Source organism: Nyctereutes procyonoides, unplaced genomic scaffold (genome assembly GCF_905146905.1).
Source record: "Nyctereutes procyonoides isolate TBG_1078 unplaced genomic scaffold, NYPRO_anot_genome, whole genome shotgun sequence".
NCBI classification, from domain to species: Eukaryota; Metazoa; Chordata; class Mammalia; order Carnivora; family Canidae; genus Nyctereutes; species Nyctereutes procyonoides.
In genome coordinates, this window is record NW_026575122.1 from 30,864,360 (window position 1) to 30,882,874 (window position 18,515).

The 18,515-nt window shown below is 40.6% G+C and overlaps 1 protein-coding gene across 1 annotated transcript in view; it reads left to right on the forward strand.

Moving 5' to 3' along the window:
* Positions 1–545: 545 nt before the first annotated feature.
* The window catches only part of EEA1 (early endosome antigen 1), a 115,392-nt gene continuing 97,422 nt past the window's right edge, over positions 546–18,515 (forward strand). The window contains exon 1 of the mRNA XM_055336671.1: positions 546–791. Within this exon, the coding sequence (XP_055192646.1) occupies positions 768–791 (24 nt within the window). The 5' untranslated portion in view covers positions 546–767. The remainder of the gene's footprint in view (positions 792–18,515) is intronic.

Consider the following 18,515-nt stretch of genomic DNA (forward strand, 5'->3'; position numbering starts at 1 on the left):
AGTCGTTTCTCCCTCTCCTTCCTTCTGCTTCTTTACTTTCTCTCTGGCCGAAATCGGAAGCGAGAAGGGAGGACAGAAAGGAGACCGGGGATCGAAGCCGAGGCGGGAAGCCCAGCGGACGGGAGAAGCGTGTCCGCGACTCCCCGCTTTGCCGCGGAAGTGAGGGTCCCGTGCAGCCTCGGTCAAGAGCAGGGTCCAGCCGAGCAGCCGGACGGAGCGGCGCGGACCCTCGCCGGGGCCCTCCTCCCGCGGGGCCCGGGGCTCCCCGCCCGCCCGCCTCCCCCCGCGGGCTCGCGGCCGCCGCGCGGGCACGGCCCCTGACGGAGCGCGGGCGTGCGCTCGGCCGCCGCGGCGTCCCCCGGCCCGCCGGAAGGAGGGGCGGCGCCAGCGTCCCGCCGCCTGTCCGTCACGCGGCCGCCCACGCCGCCGCCGCCTCCGATTGGTCGCAGGCCCGGGCCGGGCCCCCCGAGGCCCCGCCCCCCGCGGACGGACAGGCCGGGAGGGCGTGGCGGCGGCGGCGGCGGCGGCGGCGGCGGCGGGCGGCCCGCCCGGCTGTCAGTTACGGGGGCGGCCCGGCCGGCGGGCGCGCGCTCCCAGTCGCCGCCTGTGGGGAAGTCGGGGCCGCCGGAGCGGCCCCACCGCCTAGCCCCGGCCTCCTCGCGGGTGCCTTCCCGACTCCGTGTCCCCCGCTCGCGCAGCCCCGGGTCGTGAGGGGGCCCGCGCACGGTCCGGAGAGTCACCGCGGCGGCCCGGGCGGCGTTGAAACCATGTTCAGGAGGATTCTGCAGAGGGTAAGCGAGTGCAGCCGTCCGGCGGGCGGCACGTGAGCGGAGCCCGCCGCCGCCGCCGCCGCCGCCGCCGCCGCGCTGAGGGGCCGAGGCGGTGGCTCCTTCCTCCTGTAGGCCCCGCAGCCGGGAGGTGGTTAGGCCTCGGCCGTCGGCGCCGGGGGCGGGCCGCGGGGGAGGGCGGGCGGCGGCGCGGCGGGGCGGGCGGGCCGGAGCCCGGGCGGCCGCCGAGGCCCCCGCGGCCCCGCGCGCCCAGGCCCGGCCGGCGTCGCGCTCCCCGCGGAGCTGTCAGCGCGGCGGGCGGCGGGCGGCGGGCGGCGGGCGGCGGGGCGGGAGGGTGTGGTGCGGCGCGTTCCTCCCCGGCCCGGGGACGCCGCTGCCGACCCGAGTCGGTGCCTCGCCCGGCGGGGAGCGCCCGGCCCCTCCGCCGCCCGGCTTCGCGCGCACCTGCCGCCCTGGGCCGCGGGTTCGCGGGGTAACGTGCCCAAGCCCGGCCTAGCTCGGGCCCAGTCGTGGTCCCGACACTTCCTGGCGAAACCCGCCGAGGAGGAGGAGATTACTCACTGTTGGAAACTTTTTTTTTTTTTCCCTCCCCCAATTAAAAATGCATTTCCCCCTCTCAGCCCCGGTACCTTTTTTTTGAGCTCTCCGAGAATAAATTCGCAGTCCGCTTCGTCTAGTGTTCAACGCTCGCTCCGTCACTTTCTGCCAGCGCTGTCCCTACTGGAAAGCTGGAAAAACCTGAAGCTGTAAAGCAAGAGCATTGGAAAGCTGTACGTGTGTTGTTTAGAGATCGATTCCTAGAATAAGAAGAGTATCATTTCCTACAAGCGTTGCTGTCACTCAAGGTTTTGTTTGGGATAGCTTTTCGTTTCCTTTTTTTTTTTTTTTGGAATCTGAGAAGCTGCAACAAACTGTAAACGATTGAAAAGTTGGGGCAAACTGATTAGTTGGTTACTGAGGGAGTAGGATTACTGGTTCACAGGACGGAAGAAATTAGTGAATTTGTAGTATTTAGCCAAGGAATGTGCCAAAGACAGTTGAGTCATCCACTATATGGAAAGGGAGTGTCCTTGGCTCCTGCACAGCTTTGTGAAATGGTCAAGTCATGTGAGACTTGGTCGTGCATCAGGGGAGAAATAGTTAACTTTTTTATCTGCCACCCTGTATTGACATCTGATGATTTTTTTTTTTTTTTTTGCAGTGGTTTTGTCAGAAATCTTGATAAGCTGATGATTTTGGCAATAGCAAGGACATGCCCTTTACCCCTGCCGTCCCTTCCTGGGTCCAGCAGTAAAGACGAGTGTGCATGATTTACTTGTGGTACTTGGAGGGTTTCCTTCTAGTCCGACCTGGAGGAACCGATTATCCCCTCATCCCTCAGACTGTGTTTCCGTTATAGTTGCACATCTGAAAATTAGTCAAGTTGATAAATAAAACGAAGTGTTTCCTGACTCAGGAGTGGCTTCTGGTAGGGGCGCCTGGCTGGCTTCATTGTAGAAGCAATGCCATTCTTGACCTAGGAGTCCCGAGTTTGAGCCTCACGTTGGGTGGAGAGGTTATTAAAAAAATACATGAATAAACTTTGAAAAGAAGAGTAGCTTCTGGTAGTTATAGTTTTCGGAAATACGGGATGCTTTCCCGTCCTCTTGGTTTAATGTTGTTAAGCATTACCGTTGTCTAAGGACCGTCCCTATATAAAGACCATGTGTTGGTGCATGCACGACTATTACAGAAGTTTCAAATGAAACTGCAAAATTGGGATTCTGATCATTGCTGAGATGTGACATGTGATCATCACATATGAATAAGTCAGTTGACAACTGACTTTTTTTTTTTTTTAATTTTATTGATTTATTCATGAGAGAGAGGCAGAGAGAGAAGCAGGCTCCATGCAAGGAGCCTGATGTGGGACTGGATCCCGGGTCTCCAGGACCACGCCCCGGGCTGAAGGGGGCGCTAGACCACTGAGCCACCGGGGCTGCCCGGCAACTGACTTTCTTAACCAAGGCACTACTGATATTTGTGACTGGATAGTTCTTTTTTGTGGGGGGCTGTCCTTTTGCATTCTAAGATGATGTTCTGGCTTCTGCTCATTTCATGCGGTTAGCACTCCACCCCTCCCCCCACCCCTTTCCCCTTTTGTGACAACCAAATATATATATATATATATATATATATTTGACAACCATATATATATATTTGACAACCATATATATGTATATATACATATATATGACAACCATATATATATATTTGACAACCATATATATATATGTATATATACATATATATATATATATTTTAAAGATATTCATAGAGACAGAGAGAGAGGGGCAGAGACACAGGCAGAGGGAGAAGCAGGCTCCATGCAGGGACCCCGATGTGGGACTTGTTTCCGGGTCTCCAGGATCACACCCCAGGCTGCAGGCGGTGCTAAACTGCCGCACCACCGGGGCTACCCCAAAAATATCTCTTGATTGAGAACCACTGTGTTAAGTGTGTATACTCTTTTATAGGAAAATTTGAATTGTTTCTCACAGTTAACTTTTTCCCCTTGTGTATTTATATTGAGTGTCAGTAATCACCAGACATATGCAAGGGACTGGGAAATGGTTTATAAGGTATGGGTCCTCCCTTTAAAACTCACAGCCAGGTAGGGGAAGTGGACATTTAACAGTGATTACAGTGCTGTGTAATAGAAGAAGAGTGCCCTGGGTGCCTCTGTGTGAGGGTGTTGGGATCCTCAGGAGAAGCTTCTGGTAGGAGGTCATATTCGCAGCTCCAAAGAGGGAGGGGCATGTCAGGCAAGAGGGAGCCCGAAATGCCAAGGCATGAAGTCATGAAAGGGTAGGAGGGATGTGAACAATTAAGTTTAGGAAGTGAAATGAGGTGCAGGGATAGGTGGGAGATGAAGATGCTGGGGTAGTAGAGGCTGGATCCCTAGAGGACTTAGACTACCTTCAGAGGAGTTCAGCTTTATCTTGCAGATGGCTCACTGCTATTGCTCAGCATATAATAGGGGTGTTTTGATAAAAACCTTAAAGAAATCTGGTGACTTGTATTACTAGTTTAGAACCTAAACTATTATTATTAAGTCCACAGGTGGTATTTACTAACAAGTATAACTAGAATCTTTATGTAACATGGCAACCGTTTTATTTTACCCCACCCTGATAAATCTTGTTTCTCAACAGAGGTAATAAGATACAAGATTAAGACAAAAGTTGCTAATTTAGAGATTTGTTTGAAATGGTCTCTGTGCTTTGGGATTATATTGCATTATTTTAATATTCTGTTTTAGATGGCCTTTTCTTTTTAACTTTTGTTATTTTCTTCTGAATAGTGTCCTTTAAAAAGCGTTTTCGAAAGAAGATACGGACAATATGCTTACAATCCATTGTAACTCAGTATTTGAACGTTTACAATAAGGTCCCAGGGTACTTGACAAAATTTGCTGCTGCTGCTTTTTCTTCTTCTTTCCATTAGCTTACTAAAAGTTGGCTTTCTAAGGCTTGAAAGGATCTGAATTAGAACAAAATAAATTAAGGTAGCTCCAGTATGTATGTATTGACTGTTTTGCTTAATGGTCCTCTGAAGAGAAATATGAATTTAAAGTGCTTGATGACTGTGGGGGCACCTGGCTGGCTCTTGATCTTTGGGTTACAGGTTCCAGCTCCACGTTGGGTGTGGAGATTACTTAAAAATAAGATCTCTAAAAAGAAAAATAAAGTGCTTGATGGTCAGACGAAGGATGATCAGTATTTATTACTTGAGGCAATTTGTAAGTTTTGTTGCCATTTCTTAAGAAATTTACTGTGATTTAGTGTATTAGATTTCCTTTCACTGGCATATATAAATACCATTGCTAAAGAAAAATTGGATTTAATTATTCTAGAATTGTAGAAATAAACAGCTTTTTATAGTCAACAGGTCCCTCTCTGATTTTAAAAATGAGGAAGTAAAAATGGGTTAACTGATTTATCTAAGGCAACACAGTTAGATGTCAAAACTGAGATGTCTCAGAGCCAGATTTTCCCAACTCAGTCCATTTCCCTTTTTCTGGCACCTCGTTGCCCTTTCTCCACTACTCAAATTAATATGATTGGCACTATGCTGATCACTGTGGAAGATATGGGGAAAATATCATATCCTTCCTTAAGGATGTGGTTAAATGCTAACAAAAATGATACACACAATGAAGGCTGTAGTGGTACAGAGAAGGAAAGATCAGAATGAACCTGGGTGAGTGGGGAGTCTTCTTGGAGAAAATGAGCATGAGACGGGGTTTTGAGGAATGTGTGTGTGTTTAGGAGAGGTCTTAGAGAAGAAAGTTTCTTTTTAGGAAGGAGTTAACAGTATAAGCAAAGATGCAGAGATGGGAATAAGTTCATTTTTCCATGCCCTTCCTCCTTCCTTTGAACATGGCCTTTTTTTTTTAAGATTTTATTTTTATTTATTCATGAGAGAGACAGAGGCAAAGACACAGGCAGAGGGAGAATCATATTGCCTTTTAATAAACAGATATTAATAACACTTGCTATGTGCTAGAAACTGGGGACACAGCAGTGAATAAGATACAGTCCTTAGCCTCAAGTAGCTTAAACCTTACCACATCTGGAGGCCCATGATGTCTTTCTGTCCTCCGTAGGTGCTGTTAATTTTGATTACCTTGTCAAGAGGTCGGGGGTAGCCGAATTTTTTTATTATATAATATTATTATTTTCTTCTTTTACATTTAATAGGCATCTACCTAGAAGATCATGTACATATCTTGCTCCTTACCAACATTTGCCATTAATTTAGCATTCATTGTTCATTCTTGCCCGATCTAGTCTTCTCTGTAATGACTGTAAAATGATGATTTTTCCACTCTGGCATTCCCTTCACCTTTACCAGATGATCTTTGGCTTTCCTGTTCTTTTCCTCCCTCTCAGCTTCTTTTCTTCTTTCCTATTTGAATGGACTCATAATTTCAATTTTTAAAAGTGGTTTATAACTCATTATGATACTTAATTATTTTGGTGCTCATATTTGAACAGTGGGAGCCTTTTCAGTGTGGCTCCTATGTTTTGACATGGTCCTATGATTTTTTTTCTTCCTTTCTTTTTCTTTTTCTTTTTTTTTTTTTAGTCCTTTACTTTCTGGCATAACAGTGTATTCTAAGCTCATCCATTACTCTTTCCCAGTCCTGAAATTAGCCATTTCTCTGAGGAGCCTTATTTCTTATAGTAGGGAATGGTATTAGAAATCCAAGTCTGGGGTGGCTTTCCTTCTCATTTATTTCAACAGACAAATCTGACATTTTGAACTTTATTCTGTAGGCATTAGGAAATCAATAAGATTTTATTAAGCAGTGAAATATATTTGGTATGCAGGAGAGGCAAAAATTTCCACTACCTTCTTTGGGTGTCTGGCTGGACCTAAGAATTAAACATATAAAGCAGATTAACGTAGAAAGGATACACATTTTATTAAATTTTTACATATACACAGGCAGCTTCACAAGAGAATTTAAAGTCTTTCTACAGAATTTGGGTACCAGACACCCAAAGAAGGTGGATGAAATTGTGCCTCTCCTGCATACTGAATGTTAGAAGTAGCCAAGATAATAAGGGTTAGTTTAACAGGGTTGTTTATACAGATTTCTCAGCCGCAAATTTTCTGTCTTTGGTGATGAGAATATCTTTTTCTCTCCCTGTACAGCGAGGGAGCTTTCCCATGAGAATTTTATCTCCTTTCAGGAAGAAGAAAGAGGGTCAGAGTGTTCTTGTGTACCTGCTGTTTTAGTGCCTTTAATTAAAAATAATCAATATGCCAAAGTGGCATATTTTGGGGGTGACATCTTGGTTTTCTTTAGGCACAAAGTAGAAGTTAAAAATGTTTGTTTTTAGGAAGATTAATTGGTCAGTTGCATGTGATACATTAACACCATAGGGGAGGAGTGCCTGGGTGGCTCAGTAGGTTAAGTGTCTACCTTTGGCTCAGGTCATGATCATGATCCTAGAGTCCTGGGATCGTGTCCCATATTGGGCTCCTTGCTCAGTGAGTGGTCTGCTTCTCTCTCCTTCACCCTCTGTTCCTCCCCCGTTCGTGCTCTTTCTCTGTCTCCAATAAATAAATAAAATCTTAAAAAAAAAAAAACAAAAAACCCTCAAACAACCCGTAAAGGAGTACAGGCAGAGATCAGATAGAAATTTTAATATTTTAGGCTCTGAGAAATTATGATTTGCATTAGAGTGATGACAATGTGACAGAAAACAGGGTGATGAATAGGGAAGAAGACCTTTTTTTTTTAAGATTTATTTGAGAGAAAGAGAGAGAGGTGCGTGCACACACACACCTGTATGCAAGCAAGGGGAAGGACAGAGGGAGAGGAAGAGAAATCCTTAAGCAGACTGACTCCATGCTGAGTGTGGAGCCTATGTAGGACTCAATCTCATAACCCTGAGATCATAACCTTGAGCCCAAATTAAGAGTTGGACGCTCAACTGACTGAGCCATCCAGACAGCCCCAGAAGACCTTTCAAGCATATCTATTCCTCAGATGTCTAGTATGGGCCCACCGTGTGCTGTGGATACACTGATGAGTGAAGAGACGTAAACCCCTGTGGAGCTTAGTGAAAGAGGAACTGTTCAGAGAATCCCATAGCTTTTTGGTCACATGAATGAGTCTTAAGAAGCAAAGGCATGGGGAGATCCACGAGCATATAGCAAGAGAGCCCTGATCTAAACTGAGATATTAGGGAAGGCTTCCCTGTCTGGTTACACATTTAAGTTTGATGGAATTATTATTAATTTATTAAATTTTAAAATGTGGAATTATTTTCTCTTTGTGTAGATTTATTTTTAGTATGTTAAGAATAGAGATTGAGGTATAAAAGAACCAGGGCTAGAACTAAGTTTTCTGTTCTTATCCTGGTGGTCTTTTGCTTGTGTCAAAGAGACCGTATGATTCGTGGTTAATAGCCTGAACTCTGGGGCCATAGTCCTGGGGTGGTATTTGTATTCCATTTACTAGCTGAGTAGCTTTGGGCACGTTATTTGATTTGTCTGTGTCTCATTAAAATGATCGTAATAAGAGTACCTGTCTCATAGGATTGTTGTTGTAAGGACTGACTGAATGAGTACCTGTCAAGGTCTTTGACAGTATCTGGCACATGGTAAGCTCTCTGTAAATGTTACCTGCTGCTAATGTTGGTATTTTATTATTATTACTATATACTCCAAATTTCTTTAAGGAATACTTCTCTTATCACTTCTTCTTCTTTTTTTTTTTTTTAAACATGCATGTATGTTTGTGTAGACATTCATCACACCATTGGGCATTTATTCTGTGCTACTTACTTTGCTGGGCTTGGGGATAAAAAAAACTCTTAAGGAGTTTTAATGGGGGAGACAGATACTTAAATAATTACAAAGTAATGTGATAAGTGTTAATAGATACCCAGAGGAAGAGTTCGGTGAGTACAAAAGAAAAAGTAATCCTGTGAGGGAAGGTTTGGGGGGAGATTGTTGGACTGGAGATTGTGGAAGATCTTACAGAGGCTGGAAGTGATAGGCAAAGAGGAGCAAGGAAGAGAAGCCATCTTTAGAGACAGGGACCAAGCAAATGCAAGAGCATGAAACAGTCTAGCACAGCATTAGAAGAGTTGTGAATATTTCTGCATGTGGACGTGAGTAGTTATAAGAGATGAGACCAGAAAGAGGTTGGACTTTATACTATATACAGTAAGGAGCCATGGAAAGTTTTTTTTTTTTTAAGATTTTATTTATTCGAGAGAGAGAGAGAGAGAGAGAGAGAGAGAGGCAGGCAGAGACACAGGCAGAGGGAGAAGCAGGCTCCATGCAGGGAGCCTGACATGGGACTTGATCCCTGGTCTCCAGGATCACGCCCTAGGCCAAAGGCAGGCACTAAACTGCTGAGCCACCCAGGCTGCCCAGAAAGTTTTTAAATTATCAAATTTGTAATAAGGAAAACCCTCCAAAAATATTTTTCATAGGTAATCTTTATAAAAAGTAAATTGAATGTATCGCTCTTCGTCTAAAATATGTTGATGAATAATCAGTGCCCTTTGGAGTTGTCCAAACTCTTTGCCTTGGTACACTTGGCCCATAATGCTCTGTCCTTTTGTAGGATTTTAGGCTCATCGTCACCTACCTTTCTGAACATGCTCTTGACCTTTCCATTCTCACTAATTGTTTCTCCAACTTACTCTATTCTCTCATCCTTTCATACCTCTGTAGAAGAGCTTTCTTCTGTTCAGACTGTCCTACCTCATTTGTAGACATTGCTCAATTCAAGTGACACTGGGAGTTTTTCGATTACTTTTTTTTTCTTCTCCCCAAACATCCCCATACTAATTAGAACAGGCTTTTGGTACTAGACCATCATTTAAGGCCTGTGTTCCTCCATTTATGAGGGTGAGATCTTGTACAAAATTTCAAGCTTTCTGAAAAGCTTGAAATTTGCTTTATCTGTAAGTTGAGGATATTATGTATCTCACAGTGTTGTGGAAGGATTAAATGAAGTAATGTTCATGAAGCATTCACTGCAGTATCCAGCATTCAGTAGACATTTAGTATATGGTAGTTGAGTTCAGATCTCTAGAAAATTTATGTTGTTTTTGTAATTTGTTTATTTCACCATTTCCCTATTAGACTTGAGCTCCCTTAGTGGAGGGATTTTGTTTTCTTTTTTAGTGTGTAGAATCTAACTTAGTATTTGATGCTTGATGTTTTTCAGTAATATATGTTGACTACTTGGTGACTCTTTAGAGAGGGTGGCTCCATTAGGGAAGAGACTGACTAGAAAATAATAACTTTTTAGTTCTAAAATTGCTGCACATTATTATTATTATTATTAATTAAGGATTTTATTAATTTGAGAGAGAGTGAGGAGAGAGAGCACACGCGTGCATGAGCCAGGTGTGATGGAGGGGGGAGAAGCAGACTCCCCACCCAGCTGGGAGCCTGGTGTGGGGCTTAATCCCAAGACCCTGGGATCATGACCTGAGCTGAAGTCAGACGCTTAACTAATTGAGCCATTCAGGCGCCCCTAAAATTGTTGCACATTAGAATCATTTGGAATTCTTAAAAAAAAAAAAAGATTCTGAAGTCCCTCTATTGTATCAATTTCTGGATCTTCAGTTTTCAGTTCAGGAGATAAAGAAAACTTGAATTTAGACAATGGCTTTGGGGATAGAGAAAGAATGATTTTCAAGAAAATTAAGATGTAAAATTGATAGGGCTTATTGACCTTTGAGTAGTTTGGGCAGCTGAGGGGGTGGTGGAATTGGACTAAGGTAAAGAATAGAGAGGGAAGAAGAACAGGTTTGGGAAGGAAGATGAATGTGAGCTAGATGAGTGCCCATCCCAGTGGAGATGTTCATAAAGTAGGTGGAAATATAGGTCCAGCACTTAGGAGACAAGTGGAGGCAAGTATAAGATATGTACAAATACATATCTTGAAGAGAGGTAAGTACTGAGAAGTGTCCACTGAATGGAACAGTTGAGTCATACCTAGTTCAGTTTTAGGAGAGTCACAGGGACAAATTGGGAAGTAAGGAAGTAGAATCAGGGAGCACAGACTACTTTCTGAGGAATATGGAATAGAGGAAGCAGAAACTAATTAAATATTAAATACATGAATGAAATTTGTCATCCTTGGACAACATTCTGATAAATGATTTTTATTTTCAAGGATTATAAACTTCCTCAATTAGTTTAAGTTGAAAGGGGGGTTTATTATAAAGTTTCAAAATGATCATTGAGCAAGAATTGCTGTACACTTGGGCCTTAAGAGAATGGTGTTAGAGACAGAGGCATTTCTTCTCTTTGTTTTTTTACTCTTTCATAGACTGCTGGCATCTTGTCTCTGATTCTGCGACCATCCTCCTTGTTGCTGCTTACTCAGTGTGTTCAAGACCCCAGATGGTCATCTGACCACTCAATTCTGTATACTTTTCACCTTAGCTTTGTATAACCAATTGGTCCAATGTCTCAATTCCCAAAATCCAAGAGAAGACTTTAAAATGTCCTCTGCATCTTCTCGTTGGATCATGCTTAGGTCTCTGGATGGCCAAAGACGTTCATTGATGGTTTAGTCAACTGAGGTTGGAAGTGGAGTGTGGTTATATAATACTTAGGACTATTCCTTCTAGAAGTTGTGGTACCATGAAACATACAATTTACACATTGTTCTTCTAGAAATAAACTTTACCATGGCTCTGAAATAGTGATAATAGTTATGATTAAGTTCATTTGATTCTAGGAATAAAGAATTCATCAGGTTAGCTCAAAAGTAGCATAGTAGTGAGTATAAGGATGCGCTCAGCAGTAAGAAAGATGGAATTTCATGGAAATTCAGAACCAAACATTTAATATGGGGTTGATCCTCTCAGACATTTTTACTGGAAGGCTTTAAAGGCTCCATGGCAGTGCTATCAGGGACTTTCTTGACTGGGCTTTATAGATTTTCACTGTAGAGTTGAACTGTTAAGGGACTCAGTGACTCTTAATATATTTGTGTTCCCTGTATCTAAATACTTTTGTTTCACCTCTCAGCTAATTTTCTTACCTATTACTTATTACTTATTCTAGTTTTTTTTCTTCACAGCTTCTGCATACTCAGAGTCTTTGGTCTTTTGAAACTTTGGTGAGGTTATAGCTTTGATTTGCTGAACACTTTTATGTACTCTTACTTTACCTCATGATTACACTGTTTATCTGTTTAGTGCCAGTTTGTGTGTTAATTAATCATTTCTTTTCATATATTGCAATTCACAGGCCTAATCATGGAACTCAGCAGTAGTTCACTCTTGGCATTGGGCACTTTTTCTTTTTTTGCTACTGGGCCATTTTATTGGCTGCTAGCTAACTTATGAATATCTGCTATTTGATCCAGCTGATTACATCTTTGGTCAGTTGGCAATAGACACAGTCATATAACTGGCTATCTTGGACTATGTTTTCAACATGGCGTATGGTAAGATAGCTTTCTTTAGGAATGGAAACATGGCTTTTGCCTGCGCAATGATTGATTGACATATTTAGTACAATAATAACATGAATAATTTAGTTGCATTGACATCTGTTTAAGTATTGCCTAGACTATACCAGTAATTGAAATTTAAAATCATCCTTTATCCCCTCATTTCAGTTTATGGCTAAGTTTTACATAACTATGCTAATATAGAAGTTTTTAGAGTCTCATTGATACTTTGGACTTTATTTTTTGATATAACCTCATATCTGCAACTTTTAAATATTTTAAGCAATAATCTAGTTTTTATTTATTTTATTTTATTTATTTTATTTTAATTTTTATTTATTTATGATAGAGAGAGAGAGAGAGGCAGAGACATAGGCAGAGGGAGAAGCAGGCTCCATGTACCAGGAGCCTGACGTGGGACTCGATCCCGGGTCTCCAGGATCGCGCCCTGGGCCAAAGGCAGGCGCTAAACCGCTGCGCCACCCAGGGATCCCCAATAATCTAGTTTTAAAGATAAAAATATTTGAAAATAAAATTTTGTTTCTGGTTATGAAAATAAACCATGTACATCACAGAAATTTAAGTAGGTCAGAGAAGGAAAATTGAAAAGAAGCAAAAGTGTAGTATAGTGGATAGTTTAACATTAAGAGCACAAGCTTTGAAGTCAGATGGAATTCCAGCTTTGTGCATTACATTTGTAATCTTAGCTAACAACTTATTTAGCTTCTTTAACTGTATTTTCCGTCCCTTGGCTACATGGAAGCAATCCCTTTGACTTTATTCAAAAGATTGTTTTAAGCATTAAATGACATAATGTAGACAGAGAGCTTGGTATTCTTGCCTGTCAGAGAGGTTATATGTTAGCTACTACTATTAATAGAAAGAGAATATTTCATTTAGCCAGACTACCAACTGACATTTCTTTAACTAGTATAAAACTCAAGTTTCTTATGCGCATGATTTTGAAAATGCAAATGATTCAGAAGAAGCTGGTATTGAGTTTTACAATAAGATTCATGCCTCAGGGTTATTTTGATTTTATTAAGTTTTTGGGTATAGAGTCACCAGGGCAAAATAGGGAAATCAGTAATTTGGAATCAGGAGATTTGAGTTCACGTTCTTTGGCAAATCATTGAGTTTTTCTGGGCTTCACTTTCCTTATCTGTCCACTGTGAGTGCACTACCTTAGGTGATTTCTCAAGTGCTTTTTAGGTTAAAGCTGTTATTTGAAAATCAAGAAAGTACCAAGATTTTCAGTACCAAGATTTTACAAATGCAGATCATTTGCAACCCTAAAGTAGCATTTTAAGTGAGTTATGTAACAAGTCCAAATAACGTTTACCCTATTTTCTAGCACCTTTGCTGAGAAAAACTGTCTTCAGGAAGCAAGGATTCAGTGATAAAATTTGATAACTTGTGTAAGGTGACTGTCATGCTACTTGCATGTAGTAGGTTCCAGAAGATAGTAGGTCTCCTTCTCTACTGAGATCTGCCACACCCCCTGCCCTTCTGGTGTATGGCTCTTTATGAGTGTCTCAGATGCAAGTAAGGTACATTCATGGTGGTGGATGCTTTGATGCAGCATTCAGATCTTTCTTCAGGATGGAAACACATTGCCCTAGCTGCTTAGAGTTACGGCTGCTGATGGCATAAAGCTGCATCCTTTTCTGGGAGTTGCCCTAACAAAATAAAGCTGCCTCATGCAAGATTTTGCTCTTTTCTTGGAAGCAGCCTCATTACTGTTCAATGTGGGGAATACAAAGAATCATCTTCTTGCCTTGATTTGGGACTTCTGTAAAGGGCCATCTAGCTTCAGGACTCTTGCTAAGATTAGCTGAGGCTGCTGTGGCAACTCTGTTGCTGATCAGTGCTGTTTATCTTCTCCTTCTGCCCAGTCATGCTGCTCCTGTGCTCACACAGGTGTTCTTGAGAGCACTGCCCAATAAACCTGCTTGCAGATTTCAGAGTTTCAGAGTCTGTTTCCTTGGGAACTCGAATTACAAGTCATCTATTTGAATAGTCTTTGTTAGAGATTTTTATATTATAAAAGATGAGAATTTTCAGGATAGATATTAATTTTTATGAGCTTTGTGTTCTACTTCTTTGAAACTGATAATCTACGTATCTTTTATAATAGGAATCCATACCCAGTAGATTAGAATTTCTGTTAGATTCTAAAGTGCTGTGTAAGACCATTTGTTAGGATTTTGAGCATGGCCCATTGATGCTGTGTTCAGGAAGTTTTATTATCAGCACCATTCCCAGTTCCCTTGAGAGATTTTAAAACTTCAAAAATGAAAAGTGGCTTCTTCTCCAAACTAGAGTATGAACCCTTATTTTGGTATATTTTTGTGTCTGCCTATCCATATTTGTTGAATCAAAACACATAATACTCTAAATTTGCTTCACATATGTAGTTCAATTTTAACTATGTGTTAGATATTTAATTATACATTAGATATTCAAAATATATTAAATGGTAAAAAACTATTACTCTTTTACTTAGTATTGACTTAACTATATGATGTCTGCAAACCCAATTAAGTTACTAATAACTTATCTATAGTTTTAATAATCTCAATCACTTACTGACTCGGCTGCTCTTTGTTTCTTTCTTCCTTCCTTCCTTCTCTTCTTCTTCTTCTTTCTTCTTTTTTGACCTGGCTGCTTTTGAGAGGTAAATTATTTTCATGTAACCATTAATAATAACTGGTAGAAGTTTTAGAGTTTTGAAATGTCCATAAGTATATATAGAGATTAGAAATATAGTTGACTGTTTCTATGGACTTGCTTTTAAATTAGCCAGTTTAGGACCCAAATGAATCAGGGAATGGGAATTTTAGAGCTAGAAGGATCCATGATCATGATCCGTGATCTATCCCTGTAGTTTATCATTAAAGAAGTTGAGATTAGAGAAATTAAGTGTCTTGATGGGTATCAGATGACTAAGAAATATTTTGGTTAGAAAGAATATTGAATTGGGATGTGGGAAACCTAAGTTTTAATTGCAACTTTACCATTAGATAGCAGAGTGATGTCTGTCCACTAAGCCAGATATGTTTTCTAGGGCTTAGTTTCATCATCTATGAAGTAATACAATTGGAACATAATTTCTGAGATGCTCTCCAACTTTTCAAGTTTGATTCTAGTCTTAATAATGATGAGAGCGACTACTATTTGTGGTATATCAAATGCTAGGCACTGGTTTAAACATTTTAAATGTTTTATTTCATTTAATCCTTACAAGAGTTCTATGAGGCTGACATTATTAGTTCTACTTTACAACTGGGAGTTTGGGCTTATAGAAGTTAAATAAATCTACAAAGCTTCTAAGTGGGTAAACTAGAAGTCAAATGCAGGTCCATGTGACTCCAGCTTCTATATTCTGAATCACTATTCCTGGATATAGGTGGACTTTTATTTTTGGAACACTTGATAGGCCCTGCTGAAAACAAGAGTTAGTTATATTAGGTAAGTATATGTTTCTGACCCCCTTCTCTGGCAGAGTGTAGTATTGTGTGTCAGTAGGTCAGGCAAGAAAGACTTAGGATGCAGAAGTATGTTGTGTATTAACACAAGATATTTTGGAGAGGGTTGGAATTAGGTGCAACGGGGGGGGATAATCTCTTAGAAGTTACTTGGAAAGACAAATTGAATAGGGATTACACCCAGTTTAGTATTAATAATTTAACAACATGGGTGGCTGTATTTGCTTGCTCATTAAAGTTGTAGGATGGCTCTAGGTTAGGTGAAATTGCTCACATTTCAGAAAATAAGAATTGTTCTCAGCTGAAAGCTGATATAAATAAGTTAGAGTTAAATGTGGTATATTGGTAAAGAAGCTTGCTATTTCTTAAAAATTTATTTATTTCTTTGAAGTATCCTACCCACAATAGGGCCTTGAACTTACCACACCTGAGATCAAGAGTTACATGCTCTACCTGTTGTGCCAGCTGGGTGCTCCAAGAAGCTTACTAATATTGTGTGTGATTTTATGATGGATAGAGAAGCATCTATGGAGTTATTTGGTGCCATAAATTTTTTAGGTCATATTATTGCAAAAGTCTAAGTAAGCCTTCTACTTCAGGATTTAATATGGATCAGGATATATTCGGTTTTAAGAAGGCAGAGAAATAAGAAGGAACTCTGAGGACAAAAAAAAAGTAATTAGCAAAAATGAATTATGAGACAAGTTTAAAGGTGGTAGAATTATAGTGGAGATTAGAATGAAGAGTATTAGTGACCATTTTCAAGGTTGAAGACTTAGAATGAGCAGGAAGGACTTAAGACACAAATTTTATGTGGAGTGTGAGGCTGATATCCAGGAGTTAGAATTAGAGGAGTACAGAAGATATAAAATGAAGAGTAGAGGGTCCCCTCCCCAGTAATCATTGCTAATAGTTTCTTTGTATTTTCCCAGAATTTTCTGATGCTTATATCCATTAATATTATAAAAATATGATCTATTCTTTGTATGAGTTTGAAATTTTTTTACTTAATATAGTTTGGAGGCTTTTTAAGTAGCAGCACTTTGAGAATTACTTTTTTTTTTTTTTCCTTTCTGAGAGAGAGAGAGTGCATGTGAAAGTGGGCAGAGTCGGCGGGGGGGGGGGGGAAGAGGGGCAGAAGGAGAATGGGAGAGAGTATTTTAGCAGGCCCCATGCCTAGCACGGAGCCCCATGTGCAGCTTGATCTCATGACCCTGAGATCATGGCCTGAGCTGAGATCATGTCCTAAGCCGAAATCAAGGGTTGGACACTTGATTAACTGAGCCACCCAGGTGTCCCAGAACTATTTCTTTTATATTCTGTTCTATGAATTATCAAAATTTAGTTCCCTGTTGAAGGACATTTAGTTTTGTTTCCAGTTTTGCTGTTACAAACAATACTGCAGTGAACATGCTCGTACATATATAGGCGGTACTTTTGCTTGTGCTTGTATAGGTGGTACTCTTTTTCACTGAGTAATTTCCTAAGTACTAGGTCAGAGAGTATGTACATTTTTTTGCATTTAGTTATGTTCCCACTAACAATGTGTGAGAGGTTTGGTTTTCCAACATTATTTCCACCAATGACCATTGTCAAAAAATAAAACATCTTGATATTACTCAAATGCCCTGAAAACTAGATTGACAATTGTCATTTAGTTTTCCAGTTACTTGTTTAACTTAAACAGTTAAAAAAGAAAAGATGAAAAAAAGAATGATGTAAACTTGGAGTAGTTACATTAGTCCTTTTTTAAAAATGTGCTAAAACTATTGGATGTCCTATTAAATTCAAGTAGACACTTTTATTATGTCCTTACTAGGAATTGTGATGAGTACCTCATTCTGTATAGGGTCCCCAGCCTCAGAAAGGTTCCTTTTCTCTTTTGTGGAGAAGCTACTACATTGCATCTACTATATCTAGTTGTACCTGTTGCATAATAAACCATACTCAAACTTTGGCTTTGACTTAAAACAACCACCATTTTGTTTGCTCTAGATTTTGTGGGTCAGCAATTTTGGAAGGCTTGGCTGAGTAGTTCTTCTACTGGACTCTCTTGAAGTTACTCATATAAGCAGGGGTTATTTGTCAGTTTGTTTGGAATGGATAGTCTAAGGTACTGTCTAAGGTACTTACTCAGATTGCTGATTGTATTTGTTGGGCCACATAAGTCTAAGGTTAGTCTGGGCTTATATTATTGTAGCAGAAGAGTTTCCATCAATAAGAGAGCAAATCCCATTGTGCAGGTACTTTTCAAGTGTCTGCTTGTATCTCATTTGCTACTCTACCATTAGCCAAAGTGAGTTTAGTGGCCAGAGTGCATGTGGGAGGGAATTACACAAGAAAATTACAAGGGCATTAAAACAGAGGGGTGATTCATTGAGGGTCATTATTGTAATGATTCAACGCAGATATCACTTTCTTCTTTATATTATGAGTTAGTGTTAAAAGAGTATAAATAAGAGACATGATAGAATTTAAAGGACAGTAGAATTTATTTGAAAGAGGAAATTCATGAAAGGTTTTATGTCCTTTATGTGGAAAGGACTGATTTTATCAACATTTGCAAAATGATGATTTTCTAAATCTTTCATTTTTTCTGCATACATTAACTGACATTTTCCTGTAAAGAACTTTCAACATCAAGCAGACCATTTGGTTACCATGAATTTCTGGAAGGGCAGGGTAAATGCTTAATACTTTTTCTTTAAATACTAATTTTCAGATAAGAATTGGTACGTACTTTAGCAATGATGAATGAGCCTTGCTTGTCTTTTGACTTTTTCTGTCCTTAAAGAGAACTCATGAAGTTTTAAATATATTTTATGAACTCATAGGTTTATATATATTTAGTAGGTTTCAATCAATTGAAGTCAGTGAGATTTTTTTGATGTGCAAATTGCCCTGCTTTAGCTACTGGAAGTGCCTTCAAAGTGACTTGTCATTTTGACAGTATCTGATTAGTATTTACTAGCTACTTTGCTTTTGGCACAACAGTATGTCCCAGGTTCATCTTGTAACATTTCTTCTCCAGGCTGAAATCAGCCATTTCTCCAAATACCCCTGGTTCCTTTCAGTGGGGAATACTATTTAGATAACAATGGTTTGGGCTCTAAGGGTGCTCATTGCTTCTGGGTTGTCATTGCTTTTAAGTAATAAGAACTAGGAAGTAGTTATATCCATATATATGGCAAAACAAAACATGAATTCAAATTTAAGAGTATGAAATAGTTATACTATGAATTTATATCT